The following is a 22,551-nucleotide window of genomic DNA, read 5'->3' on the forward strand; positions in this document are numbered from 1 at the left end:
TTAATTAAAACTTAACTTTTATTAACTGTACTTCATAAAAATTAAGTTTTAATTAATTAAATTTTCTTATAAACAGAGAGCCCCAAACAAGAGAGTTTCTTTTACCGTCTTTTTTTCGGTCATTATTAAAACTACCAGGACCGGTTCTAGACCTTGTGGAGCTCAGGGTGGTAGTTTCCTTTGCTGCCCCATACTCAAATTAAATATATATCAGATATTTTGCATACATTATTCCCAAAGTGTGATTATTTATACATATAAAGGTAGATACACACAATATATATGTACACACACACACACACACACACACACACACACACACACGGATATAATGTATAATATACATGCTTAAATATTTGCTTTGCATGATAAGTACATGTGCTGCTATTACAGCCTCCATAAAATGTTAATTAGGACAGATCAACCACATGTAACTTACGGGCCTGTGATCCGGTAATGCCTGGGTGATAGGTCTTCTCCTCACGGTCAAGGCAGGGGCATTCGAACAGAGAAGGGGGGGGTCAGACTCCGGGTGGGTCCCATGCACGCCACCGTGTAGTAAGCTCCGGCAATGTGCCGGTGTCTACTGCATGCGCATGTCTCTGGAAACATGGTGCCCGCCATGTTCTGGAGCTTAATTTCACTACTGCGCATGCGCGGCGGCGTGTAGTACCACGCACTGTTGTCCAATGCTGTGCTGCTGCTCCTCCATCTTTACTCCCTGCGGTTGCTTCCAGAATGCCGTGTGTGGTCCGCCAGTGCATCTCCCCCACAATGTATTTGCATTTTTTCTAGAACAAAATGTTCTTTTTGTACAATAATTACAATGCTTTTTATTGTCTGTCACACAGATAATAGAATTAACTGCCAACTGGATATTAATCTACTGTATAGCATGACCTATTGTTTTTATTTGGAAAGAAAAATGCTGACCAGAATCATATTTTATACAGTCAACCTTGCTGTAAAAATCAATACAATCAAATCCTGACTCTGCAAAGACAGAATTAATATGATCGCCTAAATCCAATATTTACAGAGTTCTCCCTCCCTACCACACACATATATGAATCCTCTATAAATTCTAGCCGCATCAGTAAACAAGTAAATATCCCCTGTATAGAAAGAGCTGAGACGCTTGTCTAGTTAAGCCTTGCTGTGATTGGTCCTTTTGAATGGTCATAGGTCTGGAATACAAGGGATTCGTCCCTCAGCTCCTTCGTGCTTTGTTATACTGTAGCTTTTAATTTAATAATTTTAATTGTTTGAAAGTCCTGCTGATAAGTTATTACAGATAAGGAGAACTTATTGATTAAATGTATTCATTTAACTCATTCCTGTAATTATGCTCATAACAGCCCCGGAAGTGTATCAAGTTGCCTACCGCTTTTCTCAAGTGTCCATAAAAATAGCCACGTTGCCAAAATAGAACTCTAGTTACATAACAAAAGAACACAATAATAAACTTAACTACTGTTTGTTATTTAATAGCTGTTAATGTGTTTAGTAATTGCCCTTGAAACCCAAAAACCAAATTAGATTTTATATTTTTGCTTTAACGATGTAACATTAAAACATATAGGGGTATATTCAATTAGAGTCGGATCCATTCCGACATGCATTTGTCGGAATGGATCCGACAACCCTTATTCAATCTCATCTCAATTTGACTTTTAAAAAGTCGAGATGAGGGACCCAGAGGAGGACAGGGGGGTGGGGGAGGACAGGGAGAACAGCGGGGACAGCCGCGGGCAGACGGAGGAGAGCAGCGTTACAGTAGCGCTGCAGGAGGTTGTCTCACAGCCGCCTGACTTCATGGCAGTGTCCACCCGGCTCCAGCAAGCGTGATCTCACTTGCTGGAGCCGGGTGGACGCTGCCGTGAGCGGCGCGGCTGTGAGACATCTTGCTGCAGCGCTGTAGCGCTTCTCTCCTCTGTATGCCCTGCAGCTGTCCCCCGTCTGCCCCCGCTCTACTCCTCTGGGTCCCACATCTCAGTCCGTTATTTTTTTATATCGGACTGAGATGGTCGGGAACGTGGCCAAATCATGTCGAATTTGGCTCCGTTTCACTCAAAAGTACGTGAATCAGCAGCTACACCGCCGATTCACATACTATTCGACAAGTCGAATTCCACGACTTGTCGAATAAAAACTGATGGGACTGAATAGGTCGAATCACTATTTGACCTCAAAAAGTGGAAAACTGCCTAATTGAATATACCCCATATTCTCTTTACAGCACAATTACTGGCTTGCCGCATTCTACTGGTTTTATTTATAAAATAAAGTAAAAGTTGAATTAGACTTACCGATAGCACTTTTCTCCATATATACAGGGGGTTCTCGTCTTTGGCGTCTGTTGAGTGATCGGAGGCGATCCTGGACTTAAACTGAGGTCATCATTACCAGCTGCTTTGGAGTTGGAAGGCTGGTGCTGCTTAGCAGATGGACTGGTCGTACCACTAGTGTGAACTGCTGGTGATAAGTCAGGAGTGGTGTCACATATGTCTGCTTCCAGGTCTTCCTCCTCTTTGTCTATCACACTAAGCTTATGGGAGATTCCCAAGCCACTTCTTCCAGGTAAACTGCTAGCTGATGTTCCAGGGGAGACCTTGCAAAATACAATAACTACAGTAAATGCGTATATTACAGCACTGTACAACGGCATTACATGTAATATAGATATATAATAACTCCAGAGTGAAAGCAAGGGTAATAAGTGGGGAAATATTATTTCACAAAGAATTACTGATACATGACCATACCCACAATAAAGCAACACAATTGAATATTGTACCAGTATCTGCCGTCACTTTAGATGAGAGATCATTCACAATAATGAATTGAATACCACCAAATGAGTATTGTAGTTGAAATGTGCACCGTGTAACTATTTTGGCAGAGCATAGTAACATACAGTAATTTATAAGTGAAAAATTAGCAAGATTGCAAAGTCCAACTCCGATTCAGCCATGTAAGATAGCCCCTACATAACCACCCACACACACTCCTCTCAGTATGATGTAGAGGTACAGAAATAGGCACATTTTGTGGAGTCAGGCTAGCATACATACTAACACTTTCCAATATCAATTCTTCGGCCAATGGAACGTAATGTGATATGAAAGCAAATCCAATTTTTACGCAGTTAAGCGATTAGCGGCCAACTGCACGTGTCTAAGTCACTCTGTGAATGTGACCATGATCACAGTGAGGATTTATTTGCATAGTGATTGACAGTCAGGAACCATTTGGGGGTGGTTACAGGGGTGTAGCCGTGACTGTTTTGAGGGCGTGTTTCAGCCTAGAACTGCAATCCTGCACGTACTAGTTTCTTTCTGCGGCCATGCTGCAAGACCATAGGTCTACTCAAAGTTCGATAATGGACTGATCTGCAGCTGACGCTGCCTATTTGTACGCAGTCACTGGGACCCACAAAGCCGCCAGTGGGCGTCTCCATGCAAATCCAGATGGCTGAGGCATTTGCATATTTCTGCATAGTCATTGCGCACACATTCAGAGCTGTGGCCAAATTAGCGCACATCTATGAAACAGGCTCTATGAATTTGAATGTATGTGTTCTAGTTGAAATCCGTTTGTGGCAATGGATGGATAATGTTCTGCGGCATCCGGCGATGCCGCATGTGTGCGACTCCAAAACGCCCCTTCCTGCCGAGCAGGTCCCGTTGAAAACGCATTGTGTGGCCCCAGCTTTAGAGTTTTTATGAGGTCGGTGGTGTCGTCTGCAAATGTAATGATTTTAACCGACTGGGACTCAGAGGAACAGTCATTAGTGTACAGAGAGAAGAGCAGGGGTGAGAGGACACAGCCCTGAGGTGCCCCAGTACTGATTGACCGAGCTTGGGAGCTTTGACAACCTGTATTCTGTTGGTCAGAAAGTCTACGATCCAGGAACATATTGCTTCCGGGACCCCTTGGCGGAGTAGTTTGTGGTAGAGAATGCTGGGGTTGATTGTATTGAAGGCCGAGCTGAAGTCTACAAACAGGATCCTCGCGTAGGTTCCAGGCGTGTTCAGATGACGCAGGATGTGGTGCAGGCCCAGGTTGACAGCATCCTCAATGCACCGATTCGCTCGGTAGGCAAACTGAAGGGGGTCTAGATGGGGGCTGGTCACAGCTTTAAGGTGGTTCAGAACCAGGCGCTCGAACACTTTCATGACCACAGACGTCAATGCAATCGGTCTGTAGTCATTCAGACTTGTGATACCATAATGAGATATCATGGCGATGGGACCTAAGTCTAAGCATAGAATGCATTTATGTTTTATATACACCTTATACACACAGCCTGAAGGTCATTTTAGCCAATATTTTTAATAACATTGCACATTAAACAATGTTTGTGTACATTAAGCCATCAGAAAACAAAGGTTTCACTATATCAGGGGGCCCACACATGGGCCCTCATTCCGAGTTGTTCGCTCGTTATTTTTCTTCACATCGGTGCGATTTTCCGCTAACTGCGCATGCACAATGTTCGCACTGCGACTGCGTCAAGTAAATTTGCTAAGAAGTTTGGTATTTTACTCACGGCATTACAAAGTTTTTTCTTCGTTCTGGTGATCGTAGTGTGATTGACAGGAAGTGGGTGTTTCTGGGCGGAAACTGACCGTTTTATGGGTGTGTGTGAAAAAACGCTGCCGTTTCTGGGAAAAACGCGGGAGTGGCTGGAGAAACGGGGGAGTGTCTGGGCGAACGCTGGGTGTGTTTGTGACGTCAAACCAGGAACGACAAGCACTGAACTGATCGCACCGGAAGAGTAAGTCTCGAGCTACTCAGAAACTGCAAAGAAAAGTCTTTTCGCAATATTGCGAATACTTCGTTCGCAATTCAGCTAAGCTAAGATTCACTCCCAGAGGGCGGCGGCTTAGCGTGTGCACTGCTGCAAAAAGCGGCTAGCGAGCGAACAACTCGGAATGAGGGCCATGGTACAATTATTGCATGCTATTTGAACTTTTTAGTTCAAATAGCATCATATCTAGTTCAAAGAGAACCGTGTGTATTGTCCCTTGCGATGCGATGTGGATGAGCACTCCCGTCTAGTCCATATCTCAAGGCAAAATAGTATGTGCAGGCAGGTTTATCTGTACTACAGCACACATAGTACATTGTAGTGTATTCAAAATAGCATGTAGTTCAAATAGCATACCCCACTTAGTCCAAATCACATAGCACAGATTGTATAGCTCAAATCTTCACCTAGCACAAATAGCACCATGTGTGGGCCCCATCAGTCTTATTTCGGAATATTTGGATATGGGATACTCAACTTGTATACAGTATTTTAGAAGGGGATGGTATCGGAATACCGGCGATTGTGATTCCGGAAGTCAGAACACAGACAGCGCCATCCTGAAAATCTGGAAGGTAAGTATGCCAAGTACCCTTAACCCTCCCATCCCACAGCCCGTCCCAAACCGTCCATCATCTCTTCCCTTCCGCAGCCTGAACCTTAGCTTCGGGATGCAGGAAGTAGGGATAACGGCTCCTGCATTTCGATCCATGTCGAGATCCCAGCATCAGCATTCCACCTACTGTCGAGATTCTGGCGTCGGCATTCCAAATGCCAGCATCCCGAACGCCGGTATGCTGACCGGATCCCTTTAAGAAGTCTTATCTGATTTTAGAGATCAAAAGCAGAGAATGAAAAATATCTGCACACATATCTGCAACCCGTATATATTACAGTCCATCCATTACAAATTTTAGAGATGCATGAAAATTACCAAACACAACACAGTCTACTTTACAGTCTTATACAATTGCAACTACACTCACTGAGCAATCTGGAAGAATGTGGCCAAAATAAATGTAATATTTCCCACTAAATTCCATATAGTTTCTCCTCAATTCAGCAAACCATACTAAGGTAATTGTGGCAAGCAGGTAAGATTTATTAAACATATAGTGGGAGCATCCAATAATTTCTAATTTGGCAGAAGAGGTGGTTAGCATGGGTATTGTACTGTGAGGCTAGCGGGGTAGACAATTGTCCCCCTCTCCTTCCCTTCCACTGGAGCACAATCTCCGTACACTCAACCACCTCATTACGCAGGCTGGTAGTATTAGTAGAGAATCAGTGGGAAGGATGGAATAGCAGTAGTGCAGAGTAGGAGGCAGGATGGGAATAGTAGTGCATAATAAGTGGCAGGATGGGAGTAGTAGTGCAGAGTAGGATGGGAGTAGTAGTGCAAAGCAGGGGGCAGGATAGGAGTAGTGTAGAGCACTTTGGGGGTAGAATGGGAGTAGTAGTGAAGAGCAGTGGGCATGATGGGAGTAATAGTGAGAAGAGGCAGGAGTAGTAGCGGGAAGCAAGCATGGAGTAGTAGTCATGAGGAAGGATGGGAGTAGTAGTAGGAGAAGCAGAGTGAGATGTAGGAGGGACAGAGATAGACAAGGGAGAGAGGAACTGAAAGGGGAGAGGTAAGCGACACAGAGGAATACTACCTGCAATAGCTACTGTAGACAATAAAATAACCTTCATTTTCAGTGTGTGCCACAGGGTCACGACACTTACCAGCTTGCTTACTGCACAGCGTGTATGGCCTTTATTGATTATGAGAAGGCCCCGCAGCATGCTTTCGCCGCACTGTAGTGGGGGGAGTAGACGCCAGTGAGGAAGGTAAGGGCTGTACGTCTGTGGTCATACAGGCTGCTCCGCACTGGAGCTGCACAGCCCAATAAACGGAGATCTCCAGCCTTCACTTCCGCTGCTGTTGCGCCCTTTAACCACCGAGATCAGTTCCCAGAGTACAGCCAGTGCTATCATATGTGACAGCGGGCCGCTGTGCTGTCACTGTCTGATGGCGGGCTGCGGCTACTAAAGAGAGACGGGTCTGGTCCAGTAAGGGTCCGGCCCAGCAGGACGCACCCTGGAATGCTGGTGGGCCAGTCCACCCCAGGTAATAACCACATGGTGCCTATGGACTTATGGATTTTTAAGGCATTATCATTCAAGGGTGATTTACTGTAGAATTAAAGCATGCAATAGCATTTAAGATAATTGCTCCATTTCTATAAAGAAATTACTCATCAAATATAGAGAATCTAAAAAAGCTACTGTACAAAACAGTCATCACATGGTGAAGGAATCTGAACACTCCATCGTCTCTACATCGTATAAAATAAAGTCCCTGGTAGAAGTCTGCCTCTTTGTTCTGGATAGTCTCAAGAACCCTGACGGATGGTTTTCATACTTCTATAAAGCATTTGTCGAGCAAGGTTTAGGTGTATGAAACATTAATATATGACAAAAGGGAATCGAGCAGTGACGATTTTAGTGAAGGAAGTCAAAGAAAAAACGTCCATCTGAGTGCTATCATAACGATGGGTTTCATTTTAGTGCGCATCAGGAAGCAGATCCAACAGTATTTGAATGAGGGCCCCTGTGAGAATTCCTTATCAGAGTACAGAAACATCTAAGGAAATCAGAAGTGATCCTCTTCACAACCCAAGCCAAACTGTGACCACCTGGTCCTTTCAAGACAAAATATTTCATCCTCCAATTTAGTAGATCCTTAACCTGCTTAAAAGGTTGCTTCTGAACCAATTTTGTAGGAGTACAATAACAGCATAACTGATCCATATTGTCCTGTGGACCAAAAGCAACACAGACTAAATTGCTGTGGTAATAAAACAAGAAAACTATGACTAACCTGTTCTAACTCCTTGCATGTTCCCCCCAAAATAAGGCTCAGCAAGGCCGTAGACTTTTTTGAGGCATGCTTGGTATCCAAAATGCAGGTGAGATCTGCTGCATCACAATGCAGTGAATCCAGGCAGCTTTCCAGCAACATCTGGGTCACTGGAGGTGCACCCTTGTTGCACATAAATTCAGCTTTGCTTAGCGTTGTGTATACTATGTATATAGTAGAGGATGGCGACTTTTGTGTAATTCCTGCTCCCCAGTTACAAGGATTGCTTCACCCTCATGGAGGTAGCAACACAGGGAGAAGTGAGGACCAATCTGCTCCCTAGCTCCAAGTATCTACCGAGGAGACAGGAATAAAAGACAGGAAAGGTGAGGGAGAGTGGCAAGATACACCTTTGGGGGGTCACTATATTATTTGGTCCACGTCTATCTCAGTAGATGAAGATTTAACCCATTAGTCTGGGCTGCCAAGGAGCCAGAAAAATAAATATTTATTCCACAATATTCATTTGGTTTTAAGAATTCATGAAAAAAAAAGTCCATTTTAATTCTGTATTGTAAGAGAATAAATGTGAAACAGGACAAAGGGAGACAAATATCTGTACTGTGTACTGCAGCTTTTATACACAGTACGTGCCTGGCCGAATCACACCCACACTCTTTACTTTTGGTGCTTTTTATTTCCCCTAGGAGTAACTTCACTTCCAGCTTACACTTCTGATATACAGCAAGCAAACAAAATTAGAACAGCAAATCTTCAGAGTAGAGTGAATTTATATTTTAAAGTGTTAAAAAATAAATTTCAAAAATAATTTAAATTCCTAAAGAATGATAAAGTTTTACTGTTTGTAAACAAATCACCTTTAATTGAATGCGAATGATAAGTCACTATGGAGTAAGTGTGTCACTGTAAATTAGCATTACCATTCTCTGGTTCGTCACCTGGTGGTATCCAATGTGAGGGGCATTATCTGCAAAAAGTTGGGGCAGTGGGATTCAGGAAGTGTAAGGTGCTCCTGCAGCCAATCAGGACGTTTCAGGCATAATCAGCCAAAAATTGCAGGGTTTATGGACACAGCTAATCGGCGTGACTGGTACAGCGGGATGCGTTTAGCATTCCGATGGATAGGATGCCGGCGGTCATGTGACAGACGCCGGAATCCCGGTACCACTCAGGAGACCTAGCGGAGTCCTACAGCACGTGTGGTGGCCGACGCATGGGAAGTGACACCCCACACCTCTGGACTTGGTATATGCACCCTTAGGTGGGAGATGTATCTAGGAAAGAGATAATGTGGAGAGCACAAACCAATCAGCTCCTTTTTGAAATGCAGCCTCTAAAATGACAGAAGCTGATTGGCTGATACTTTATGTCCCTCCAAAGTTTGATACATCTTCGCCTTAATAACATTAAGCGTGATTCAGATGCAGACACAAAGCTGCTGTTGCACACAAGTGAGCCAACGTTTTTTCACTGTGCACGTGTCCAAGCCACACTGCGCATAACCAGCGATTGATATGCAATGAATTCGCAGAGGATCCCATTGTAAAGATATTGACAAGAAGTCGGCATTTGGGGGTGGTAAGGGGGGTTGGCTATCTGAACACAGCCTTGTCAGGTCCATTAAACTCTGTTCCAGGGGCGTGTGTAAATTACCCATTGCGATCTGTGTTGCTTCTGAAGAGCCCTCAGCATCTCAGGAGACCTCAGCCTCCGCCTGCTCAGACTCACTCAGGGGGTGGACAGGCGCCTGATCTGCGATGATGGTACCAATGTTTTGGCTGATATACGCTGGAAGGATATGAGGATAGTGGGTGTCCCTATGCTCAGGTAAGCTTACTGCGATATTAGCATATACTCGCAACTGCGAATGGCATAAGATTTCAGCAGCAATCACTTTATCACCCACATCTGAAACAGAACAATGTGTCCTTTTTGTCGTTTGTTTCTTAGGGGGTAATTCAGAGTTGATCGCAGCAGCAAATGTTAGCCATTGGGCAAAACCATGTGCACTGCAGGGGATGCAGATGTAACATTTGCAGAGAGAGTTAGATTTGGGTGTGGTGTGTTCAATCTGCAATCTAAATTGCAGTGTAAAAATAAAGCAGCCATTATTTACCCTGCACAGAAACAATATATAACCCACCCAAATCTAACTCTCTGCACATGTTATATCAACCCCTCTGCAGTGCAAATGGTTTTGCCCAACTGCTAACAAATTTGCTGCTGCAATCAACTCTGAATGACCTTCTTAAAACAATACAGAGCATTCCTGGAAAACAATAAATACAAGGCTGTACCCTACCTCTGATCCCACACCACAGGTATTGTTCTTCATACTATTTTCCTCATCCTCCAGTTTTCCAGAGGCCATTTCTTTCTCCTCCACCAGGCTCTGTATGGTCTTGGCTGCATTCACGTTTCTCTCCGTTATTTTTCTCTTCTTTTTCCCTAAAATTTAATTACAAAATGAATAATTATGTTTGTTGACCACAAAGTGAACCAACAAGCAGAGCTCATCAATACAGTGGTATAAAAGTAATGCTATATTGCTATATGCACTGAAGGCAAAGAAGTAAGGAGAATATTCCAACCTACACAGTGCTCAGTGATATACAGACCAGTGTCTCAAGTATCCCTCTGAGGATAAAACATGTTGTGCACAATGTAACATATGTAATGGCTAGTATCAATAGGAAGACACTTGACCATTTTCTGAAACAAAACGGGATTTGAAAACCAGAACAAAGTAGAAGTTGTGTCGGAGCTGGATAGTGCAATGCAGATTTCTGACATGTTGTTTATTAACATTCATTTATGTAGCACACACATACAAGTATAAGGCTGCACTTTACAGAGAATATTTCAGTCATTCACCTCAGTCCCTGCTGCAATGAAGCTTACAATCTGTATTCCCTGTCACATGTACACGCGCACACATACACACCAGGTTTACATTTCTGTCAGCAGCCAATTGACCTACCAATATGTTTATAGATTGTGGGAAGAAGCAACCATCCATAGGGAACACAGGGATAACATGCAAACTCCGCACAGATTGTGCCTTGGTCAGGAATTTAACTCATGACTTTAAGGTTGCGATGCAGTAATGCTAACCACTATGCAAACGTCAGTGGCGTAACTAGAAATTTTTCTCCCCCAAGCCAAAAAATTCTTCGGCGCCCCCCCCCCCCATAATTGGCACTAGGAAAGGGACAAACATGTGCGCGCCGAAGGCGCGCGGCGCCAAAAAAGGGGCGTGGTTTTGTTTAAATGGGCACGGCTTCGCATAAAGAGGCGTGGCATTGCAGGAATGGACTACCTTATACCCCAGTTTTGCAACCTGCACGCCCAGACGTTAGCCACCACAGGAAAGAAAAATAATCCTGATTCATGCCCCTTCCATTATTTGTCATTTTTCCTCCTTATAGTAATGCCCAGTATACATTATGCCACATACTGCAATGGCCCTTAGACATTATGCCGCACACAATAATGCACATGACACAATATGCACACACCGTAATGCCCCCGACACATTATGCCACACACCGTAATGCCTGTGACACATTATGACAGGAATCGCAATGCCCGTTATACATTATGCTACACACTGCAATGCCCCTGATACATTATAGCACATACAATGTCTGTGACACATTATGACACACACCGCAATGTCCGTGATACATTATGACACACACCGCAATGTCCGTGATACATTATGCCACACACTGCAATGTCCGTGATACATTATGCCACACACCGTAATGCCTGTGACACATTATGACAGGAATCGCAATGCCCGTTATACATTATGCTACACACTGCAATGCCCCTGATACATTATAGCACATACCACAATGCCCATGATATAGTATACCACACACCGCAATGTCCGTGATACATTATGACACACACCGCAATGTCCGTGATACATTATGACACACACTGCAATGAACCTGAGACATTATACCACATACCACAATGCCCGTGATATAGTATACCACACACCGCAATGTCCGTGATACATTATGACACACACCGCAATGCCCGTTATACATTATGCCACACTGCAATGACCCTGAGACATTATACCACATACCACAATGCCCGTGATATAGTATACAGACACCGTAATGCCTGACACATTATGCCACACACCGCAATGCCCATTATACATTATGCCACACACTGCAATGACCCTGAGACATTATACCACATACCACAATGCCCGTGATCTAGTATACCATACACCGTAATGCCTGTGACACATACCGCAATGCCCGTTATACCCTATGCCACACTGCAATGCCCCTGAGACATTATACCACATACCACAATGCCCGTGATATAGTTTGCCACACACCGTAATGCCTGTGACACATTCTGACACACACCGCAATGTCCGTGATACATTATGCCACACACCGTAATGCCCATTACACATTAAGTCCTACATTAAGGCTTCTAATTACTTTTAAATTACCTGCTCGTTGCCAGGGGTTTTCATGCTCAGGGTGTCATGCTCGTTGCCAGGTGTTTCATGCACTCGGTGTCATGCTCGTTGCCAGGGGTTTCATGCACTGGGTGTCATGCTCATTGCTAGGGGGTAGTGCTTGTTGCTAGGGCTGTGCTCCCAGTGCCACATATGTCCTCAGTGCCAGATATTCCCCCACGGTGCCAGGTACTCACATGCCCCCAGTGCCAAATATAGCCTCTCCCCCCAGTGCCACATATGCCCCCAGTGCCAGATATTCCCCCACAATGCCAGGTGCTCACGTGCCCCCAGTGCCAAATATAGCCCCCCATGTGCCAGGTACACATACAGTGCCATATATGCCCCCTCAGTGCCCCCCCAGTGCCATATATGCCCCCTCAGTGCCCCCCAGTGCCATATATGCCCCCTCAGTACCCCCCAGTGCCATATATGCCCCCTCAGTGCCCCCCCAGTGCCATATATGCCCCCTCAGTGCCCCACCAGTGCCATATATGCCCCCTCAGTGCCTCCCCAGTGCCATATATGCCCCCTCAGTGCCCCCCAGTGCCATCTATGCCCCCTCAGTGCCCCCCAGTGCCATATATGCCCTCAGTGCCCCCCAGTGCTATATATGCCCCCTCAGTGCCATATATGCCCCCTCAGTGCCCCCCGCAGTGCCATATATGCCCCCTCAGTGCCATATATGACCCCTCTGTGCCCCCCCAGTGCCATATATGCCCCCTCAGTGCCCCCAGTGCCATATATGCCCCCTCAGTGCCATATATGCCCCTCAGTGCCACCCCAGTGCCATATATGCCCCCTCAGGCCATATATGCCCCCTCAGTGCCCCCCCCCCTGTTCCATATATGCCCCCCCAGTGCCATATATGCATACCTCCCGCAGTGTCCCGCGAAGGGGGGGGGCAGTTGGGAGTCTCCTACAGTCACTGCTCTGCATAGCAGAGCAGTAGTGAATAGACGCTGTGCGCATGCGCACAGCGTCTATTCAGCGCAGACAGTGGGAGAGAGGGCATGCCAGCAGCTCACAGAGCGCTGGACATGCCCCCTCAGTGACGAAACGGGGGCGTGGCCCGCGATCGCGGGTCCTCCGCGAAGCCACGCCCCCTTTTCATAGGACACGCCCCCCGACACGCCGGAGACTCAGAGGGACACAGGAGAGGCGCACGCTGTGCCCTCCGTGTCCCTACTTCACAGCGGGGGGCTAGTGACAACAGATTGACATGCGGACGTTCGTCCGCATGTCAATCTGCTCTAAATCAGTGGCGGCGCCCCCGCAGCCCCTCGCCCCCAAGCCACCGCGAGGGCTGCGGGGGCAGTAGTTACGCCACTGGCAAACGTGCTGCCCATAGTTGAAGACATGTATAAGATAAAGAGAGAGAAAAATATATAGTCCAGCATGACTTGAACTTTCAAAAGGCAGTACGGTTTCTCATGAATGGGGCATGCTGCTGTTTCGACAGTGTGTAAACGCTGGCAATGGCATCGGAAGTCACACCTCTTGCGGCGCTATCTTGACTCTATGGTGCAGCAAACCAAAAAAAACTCTGAATCGAAAGTGCAGCATATAGCCGCAGTTACTCACACCTGCGAGTAAATCATGACTCCATAAAATGATGATTCCAGAAACAGATTACCATACTACAACAAATACACTATACCACAGGTTCTCAAACTCGGTCCTCAGGACCCCACACAGTGCATGTGTCCTCAGGACCGAGTTTTAGAACCTATGCACTATACTATCAAAGCCTGTACTTCATTTGCAAGCAAAAGAATTATAATGTTACTATATCCGTTTCATCACTAATTCTGGGATAATTCTATAGCAGTGGTTCTCAGACTCGGCCCTCAGGACCCCACACACTGCGTGTTTTGCAGGTAACCCAGCAAGTGCACAGGTGTATTAATTACTCACTGACACATTTTAAAAGGTCCACAGGTGGAGCTAATTATTTCACTTGTGATTTTGTGAGGAGACCTGCAAAACATGCACTGTGTGGGGTCCTGAGGACCGAGTTTGAGAACCTGTGTTCTATAGTAATGTACACATGTCAAAATCAATGGTTATTTGTTTTTTTAAAGCATAAACTAATATCAGGCAACAAATATAAAATTTAGTTGGGTGATTTTCAAGTAATGGGTGAGAAAGTCGGTGACAGGTCGTGGCAACAAAATAATAATATTAGCAAAATGCTCAGAGCGTTGATGTCCCAACTGGGTCAATGTCTCAATGATGTCCCAGATTGGGGGGGGGGGGGGTTGGAGGTGACCTGGTCAAATCGGGAATTTCAAGGTTTGGCATCAATGCCTCCACTTCGGTTGGCTGCCTGATGGCCAAGAGATGGATAGTCTGCGCCTCTTGGCTTGGTTGTAAATGTTGTTGGAACGAGACTGGCGTTGCGAATAGTCTTCATTCTCTCTTATCTGAGACACATGGTTGCACCCCACTGATTGCTCATACCTTCCAGTAAGGCTTTTACATTTTTATATGAACAGGGGGGGGGGGGGGGGGGGGATGCTGCGGAGGAGACATTCTGTTAAGGCTAAGTATGAAATAACATATTTACTTACTTTAGGACTGATCATAGTACACCATGCACCAACTCTGACACAGAAGTGGGCGCCATATATAGATAAGGGTAATGATCCCCATTGCAAGGTAAAGTGTATATTTCTATCTAGTGATAGAACAAATGTTATATTGCTCGTGCACGCTTTCTCTCATAGACTTTACATGGGAACTTTGCTGCTCCGCAACGCCTGAACAGTTTTTCCAATCTCATGTATCTCTTCGGCTGCCACATCTACATAGTAGGACTTTTAGTTTGTAAGCTCGAGAGACAGTCAATTTACCGCCGATCAGGATACCAGCTGTCAGGATACTGACACCGGAATCCCGACACCAGGTGAAGTACCGGCAGTCGGAATCCCGACTGCCGGCTGGGGTATAGAACCCTGTGGGCCCAAAGCGCGGTGAGCCTGTGAGGGGACACGCTGCGCTCACCGCTGATATTCCAACTGTTGGGATCTCAGCGTCGGTCTCCTGACCGCTGGGATCCCAACAGCGAGGATGTCATACTGATCCAGTTAGCTCAACCATAAATGTACGTTCAGCCGTTCTCTCATAATAGGTCTCACAATAAAAACCTTATATAATAAATGAATAGATTCCTGATTTAGCTGACTTGTGTGTGAGGCCTATGAATGGTTACTGCTTATTTTTTGTCAAGCGAAACTAGAGGACCAGACATAATAACAAATACTTACAGCTTTATAATCCATTGGGACAATTCTGTCGTCCTTATTTAGTTTATCTGCGTGTGGGACTTAGAAGGGTTTTCATCTTCTTACCGGTCTAGCACTGATGAGCAGGAGCATTATAGTGTAATTACATTCATCATTATTCACTTGTTGTGTTTATATTCTTTCCGAAAGCCTTACTAAGGTTTCCTGTTTATTATCTGTCCAGCAAGAATTGATGTTGTATTCCTTATCATTAATTAAGGTTTTAGAAGGCTTGGGCTAAAGGCTGATTTATCGCTATACTAAGCCCAATTGCACAGCCAGCAGCACTGCCTGTCGTTTTTCAAGATAACATTACCAACTGTTTTTTTTAATTATATGTTTGATTGTTTGGTTCATTAATCAAGTAACTATTACTTTTTCACTTGTTAGTCGGTACATGTCTGATTTTGTCTTCGATTTCTTTCATTGTTGTACAGTACTGTGCAAAAGTTTTAGGCAGGGGTGGAAAAAATGCTGCAAAGTAAGAATGCTTTTAAAAATTGAAGTGTTAATAGTTTATTTTTAGTACTTAACAAAATCCAAAGTGATTGGAAATCTAAATCAAATCAATAATTGGTGTGACCACCTTTTATCTTCAAAACAGCATCAATTCTTCTAGGTACACTTGCACACAGTTTTTGAAGGAAAACAGCTGTGAGGTTGTTCCAAACATCTTGGAGAACTAACCACAGATCTTCATGGAAGTAGGCTTGCTCAAATCCTTCTGTCTCTTTATATAATCCCAGACAGACTCGATGATGTTGAGATCAGGGCTCTTTGGGGACCATACCATCACTTCCGGAACTCCTTTGCTGGTAGATGTGTGTTGACTCGGTAGATGAGCCTCATCTCAAAAAACAGGCAACGATCACAGACTTCTCATTGGGAAGCATTATATCATGCTCTGGACTTTTAAAACCACTTACTTCTTTCTGCGGTGTTTGTCCCGGCAGGTGCGGAGGTCCGCTTGCGCTGTGACCGCACATCACTCCTGGATGCTGCAGAGGTCCGCCTGCACTGCACATCGCTCCCAGCTGGCTAGGAGGTCTTCCAGCACTGTGCCAGCTCAGCACTCACAGTCTGGACATGGTAGCGGTTCTCCACAGCGCTCTGCTTTCAGTGTGTGCACACAGCGTGCTAGTACTCAAGCTGCTCACCAAAGTTCCCTCCAAAACCTCAGTATGGGCGCAGCCATGTGGATTCGCCTGACTCTCCTCCACCACTCAGAGCGCTGCTCCCGAACCAGCTGACCGCAGCATCCAATCTCCAAATGCTCAGCCCTAAAATTTCCGCTTCCTGACTGGTTCAAATCGCCAATACAACGTCACATCTGCTGAAGCTACAGCTCTGTGCTGAGCTCCCATGTACTCTATATCTACATGGACACAGTTCGCTGAATCCAGTTCAAGCCTAGTTGATGCAAGTCTCCAGTTACCATTGTGCTCCAGTCTACTCTATTAGACACTTACTACTAGCTACTCACCGATGCCAGTCCAGTCCAGTTCATCATTCAAATCCTACTCTACTGCAGGTCTAGTGTTATCTTTACTGTCTCTGCCTTCGGGCTAGCTACCATTAGAACTTCAACGACTCATCTTTCATACTACCTACAGCTCCAGTGTCTACTCTCTTTCCCCAATCTATGAGAAAGAGTTGGATTAAGTCTCCCAGCTTCATCCACACCTCAGCAGTTCCTGCTTCATCCTCACACACCTACCCAAGCCAATGCCAAACCCTCAGGCATGACACATTATGCATAACAGCAGAGACTCACTGTTTATGGACTGTAATGGTACAAGATAAGCATTTAGGAAGGCTGCCATAACTACATGCCTCTAAGAACATCTGTATTACGTAGTCACAGGTAACGTTTGTTCAGTGTGACTCTAAATAGCGGAAAATGCTCAACTTGTATTATATCTCAATAATTAATACATGTCATTAGTCATAAATTTGCCTAGCAGCATTCAAATTCTATGGTGAGCCCAAGTTTAGCTTATTGCATAGCATTTTTCATAAAGTGGCTAGCAACACAACTTGAAAACGTGTTTTCTATATATCTATTTGTTCTCCTATGCTCTTATACCATTCACTTGCCATCTTTCCTGCATATATGTTATAGTTTTACAAGGACAAGTCAGCTTATGGTGGTGTTAACAAATTCAGGGATATTTTTTATTGGTGTAAAAAAGCATCATAGAATACTTCAGCTTTACAGGATAAATTCCAGCTTTTGAATGGATAACATTTGAGAAAACCATTTGTGAAAACCGGTGGGAAGGTTATTTTTACCGAGCCTGTTATCTGTATTGGGTTATATGACCAGAAGCTGTCCTCCCCCAAAAGAGGTAGATGATACTAACGGCAGGACCGGCGATAGGGGTTTCAAAGGGAACACCTGTACCGAGCCCCAAGAATCAGAGGGGCCCCAAGGACACACCACTATGTGCATGGCTGGCATGTGAACCAAACAGGGCAGTGAGCTGTAGGCAGTGTTGGCGCAGATTCAGAGTGACAAGAGCCTCTCACACACAGTGACTGTGCGGCGTGAGTGTGCATACGCTCTTCCAGGTCCAGCTTTGTTACAGGCAGTTCCGGGAAATGGCCAGGAATCCCGTGTCCTGGGCCGGCCTCTAGTGGTCGGGTGTGAGGTTTCTCACCAGGGTAAGAGTGGATTGGTGTGGGCTTTGGGATGGGGTGAGCGAGATAGGAAACACAAACTGTGGGGTGAGTGGGGAGGAAGGAGAGGTGTATGTGTATATATATATATATATATATATATATATATATTTCATTAAAAAGCTTTCAGAACTGGGTTCCTTACCTCCAGGGAGTTTGTTGGTTACACTTGATATTACCAGCTTGTATACCAACATTGATCATTCTGCTGGCATTGATGCGGTTGGGAGTATGGTATCCACCAGTCCACACTATGGAGGACCCAATATCGAATTTTTGATTTTGTTACTGGAGATTGTGTTGTGTAAAAATTATTTTCTGTTTGAAAACTCATTTTATTTACAGTTGCGAGGGACCGCGATGGGGTCCATCGTGGCCCCCGCATATGCTAACCTATATATGCATTTGTATGAAACTCAACACATTATGGCAGATCCTATTTTTTCAGAGTTTATACATTTTTATGTTCGTTAGATCGACAATCTCTTCATGGTGTGGACTGGTGGTGAGGGGTTCCTCACCGAATTCATAGACACTTTGAACAGTCTGGACACTAAGATCAGATTTACATTATCGATTAGCGATATTTCAATCAACTATCTTGATGTTTGTATAGTGAAGCAAGGAAATGAATTATCTACACAAATTTACAGGAAAGCTACTGATAAAAATACGTTATTATCAGCAGATAGCTTCCATCCTACCCCTTTAAAGCGGGGTCTTCCGCTCTCCCAGTTATTACGAGTAGTACGTATCACGTCCATATGGCGGAACAACCTCGGGCACTTGAGGAAATGGGCACATGCTTTGTACAAAGGGGATATGCACAAAGTGAAATCAATGAGGCCATCACAATATGTTTGAATACCAAGCGGGAGGATGCTTTGGTATCAACAAAGAAGGATGCTAAAGCAGAACGAATGATCTTCTCCTCTACTTACTCTATAGCCTCAAGGCATATTCGTGATGTCATACTCAAACATTGGCATATTATCCAGGCTGATGCGACCATAGGAGCATTATGTAAGAATAATCCTCTTTTTTGCTATAAGAGGAGTAAGAACATAAAGGACATTATAGCACCATCAGATATTGGTCCTATTAGATCCAAGTGTTGGTTACAACCCAAGCTGGGTGTCTTTAAATGCCATGGGTGTGCAAACTGCAATTTTTTGACCCTAGGAGACTCCTTTTTTGACCACCAGAATGGCAAGAGATTCAAAATAAAGCATCATTTGGACTGCAAATAGTCGCTATGTTGTTTATCTTATATCCTGTCCTTGCCATCTGCTTTATGTTGGGAAAACGATAAGGACATTAAAGGAGAGAATTTCAATGCATCGTTCTTCCATAAAAAAGCTAATGTTATACTGGATTTAAATACACCTCCTGTGGCCAAACATTTTGTGATGAGCGGACATACTAGTAAAGATTTCCATTGCATGCCAATAGACTGTGTTCCCCCACTCAGACGAGGGGGTGATCGTGGACGTATTCTACTTCAGCGTGAAGTCCATTGGATAGCCCGACTCAACACAGTTGCACCTAACGGACTCAATGAAAGTCAGGGTTTTGGTTTCTTCTTGTAGGGTGAATGTTTTGTTAGAGACTCTCTATAACTTGGATGAATTACCTTTGTCCTATTCAGGTTTTCCCATTCTGTTTATTTAATTATCACTTTTTTGTTTATTATGTTTAAGTCTGTCTACTATATCTGCCAGTATATATGGAAATGTAATTTAGTTGTTGTACTATATTGGGGCACTAAATGTTTACTAAACATTGCCCGTTATTATATGCCGTGCTTTGGTTGCCATGGTTACGCGCTATTCCGTTCAGGCTGTGACATGACTAAAAATGTGGGCGGTGTCGTGGAGCCTGCATTACCACCTCAGTGGAGTGTTGGGGGAGTGGTGATGTAAAGGTCACATGATCCGCTCTTTGGCCGCGTCACACTACAGCTGGACCCGGCAGGATGTTGACGAGCATCACTTCCGGTTACGGAAGCGGCGGTGATGCCGGCTTCTTAGCGTGTCACACTGCTGTTGGATCTGGCCGGATGTTGACAAATGTCACTTCCGGTGACGGACGCGGCGGTGATGCCGGATGGACACATGTGTGTTCTATTTCTAATCAGGTGAGCATGTTTTACTTCTTTCTGGCAGGTATAAGAGACACACTTTTTCATCAGGTTGGCTGACCATGAGGAAGGTGCCTCTGTGAGCACCGAAACAGCTGTTGACCAACCACCTGTCTGTCGCTGGAGGCTTGCACTATTTACAACCATGGATATGGTGATATGATATTATGCAGTTTTCGCACTTTTGTGACACCCCATGTGCTTTACTCCATGTCTCTTGCCTCTGGTGTTTTAAGATTTTTGTACCTACATTTTGATAAAGACTTTATTATGCAGTAATTTGGAGGTGCTGGTTTCTATTTCTTTGGGACTATAATAAGATTTTACTCACCGGTAAATCTATTTCTCGTAGTCCGTAGTGGATGCTGGGGTCTCCGTAAGGACCATGGGGAATAGACGGGCTCCGCAGGAGACTGGGCACTCTAAAGAAAGATTTAGTACTATCTGGTGTGCACTGGCTCCTCCCTCTATGCCCCTCCTCCAGACCTCAGTTAAGGAAACTGTGCCCGGAAGAGCAGACATTATAAGGAAAGGATTTTGGAATCCCGGGTAAGACTCATACCAGCCACAACAATCACACCGTATAACTTGTGATACACTTATCCATAGTGATGAGCGGGTTCGGTTTTACTCGGTTCTACTCGGTTCTGAAAACGGCATCCTATTGGCTCACGAATGTCACGTGTTTTGGATAGGCAATAAGATGCCGTTTTGAGAACCGAGTAAAACCGAGTAAAACCGAACCCGCTCATCACTACATTATCCAGTCAACAGTATGAACAACAACAGGGCATCAAACAATGGATGCCAACATAACATAACATAACCCATTATTAAGCAATAACTATATACACGTATTGCAGAAAGTCCGCACTAGGGACGGGCGCCCAGCATCCACTACGGACTACGAGAAATAGATTTACCGGTGAGTAAAATCTTATTTTCTCTAACGTCCTAGTGGATGCTGGGGACTCCGTAAGGACCATGGGGATTATACCAAAGCTCCCAAACGGGCGGGAGAGTGCGGATGACTCTGCAGCACCGAATGGGCAAACTCAAGGTCCTCCTCAGCCAGGGTATCAAATTTGTAGAATTTTGCAAATGTGTTTGAACCCGACCAAGTAGCAGCTCGGCAAAGCTGTAATGCCGAGACCCCTCGGGCAGCCGCCCAAGAAGAGCCCACCTTCCTTGTGGAATGGGCTTTCACTGATTTTGGATGCGGCAATCCAGCCGCAGAATGAGCCTGCTGAATCGTGTTACAGATCCAGCGGGCAACGGTTTGCTTTGAAGCAGGAGCACCCAACTTGTTGGGGGCATACAGGATAAACAGCGAGTCAGTTTTCCTGACTCCAGCCGTTCTGGCTACATAAATCTTCAAAGCCCTGACTACATCTAGTAACCTGGAATCCTCCAAGTCACGAGTAGCCGCAGGCACTACAATAGGTTGGTTCAAATGAACAGATGACACCACCTTTGGCAGAAATTGGGGACGAGTCCGTAATTCTGCCCTGTCCACATGGAAAACCAGATAGGGGCTTTAACACGACAAAGCCGCCAATTCTGACACACGCCTAGCCGAAGCTAAGGCCAATAGCATGACCACTTTCCACGTGAGATACTTCAGCTCCACGGTCTTAAGTGGCTCAAACCAGTGGGATTTCAGGATACCCAACACCACGTTGAGATCCCAAGGTGCCACTGGTGGCACAAAAGGGGGTTGAATATGCCGCACTCCCTTAACAAACGTCTGAACTTCAGGAAGAGAAGCCAGTTCCTTTTGAAAGAAAATGGATAGGGCCGAAATCTGGACCTTTATGGATCCCAACTTCAAGCCCATAGTCACTCCAGACTGTAGAAAGTGCAGAAATCTGCCCAGTTGGAATTCCTCTGTAGGGGCCTTCCTGGCCTCACACCAAGCAACATATTTTTGCCATATGCGGTGATAATGCTTTGCTGTCACGTCCTTCCTAGCCTTTATCAGCGTAGGAATAACTTCCTCCGGAATGCCTTTTTCCGCTAGGATCCGGCGTTCAACCGCCATGCCGTCAAACGCAGCCGCGGTAAGTCTTGGAACAGTCAGGGCCCCTGTTGCAACAGGTCCTGTCTGAGAGGCAGAGGCCATGGGTCCTCTGTGAGCATGTCTTCCAGTTCCGGGTACCAAGTCCTTCTTGGCCAATCCGGAACAATGAGTATTGTTCTCACTCCTCTTCTTCTTACGATTCTCAGCACCTTGGGTATGAGAGGAAGAGGAGGAAACACAAAGACCGACTGGAA

At 45.2% G+C, this 22,551-nt stretch overlaps 1 protein-coding gene across 3 annotated transcripts in view; it reads right to left on the minus strand.

Annotated features, from left to right (window-relative positions):
• APLF (aprataxin and PNKP like factor) overlaps positions 1 to 22,551 on the minus strand; it is a 390,356-nt gene that overhangs the window by 144,958 nt on the left and 222,847 nt on the right. For all 3 annotated transcript variants that reach the window (XM_063918498.1, XM_063918497.1, XM_063918499.1), the window contains 2 exons: positions 9,979 to 10,124; positions 2,310 to 2,611 (listed from right to left, as the gene is read on the minus strand). In XM_063918498.1, the coding sequence (XP_063774568.1) occupies positions 2,310 to 2,611; positions 9,979 to 10,124 (448 nt within the window). The remainder of the gene's footprint in view (positions 1 to 2,309; positions 2,612 to 9,978; positions 10,125 to 22,551) is intronic.

Source organism: Pseudophryne corroboree, chromosome 4 (genome assembly GCF_028390025.1).
Source record: "Pseudophryne corroboree isolate aPseCor3 chromosome 4, aPseCor3.hap2, whole genome shotgun sequence".
NCBI lineage: Eukaryota > Metazoa > Chordata > Amphibia > Anura > Myobatrachidae > Pseudophryne > Pseudophryne corroboree.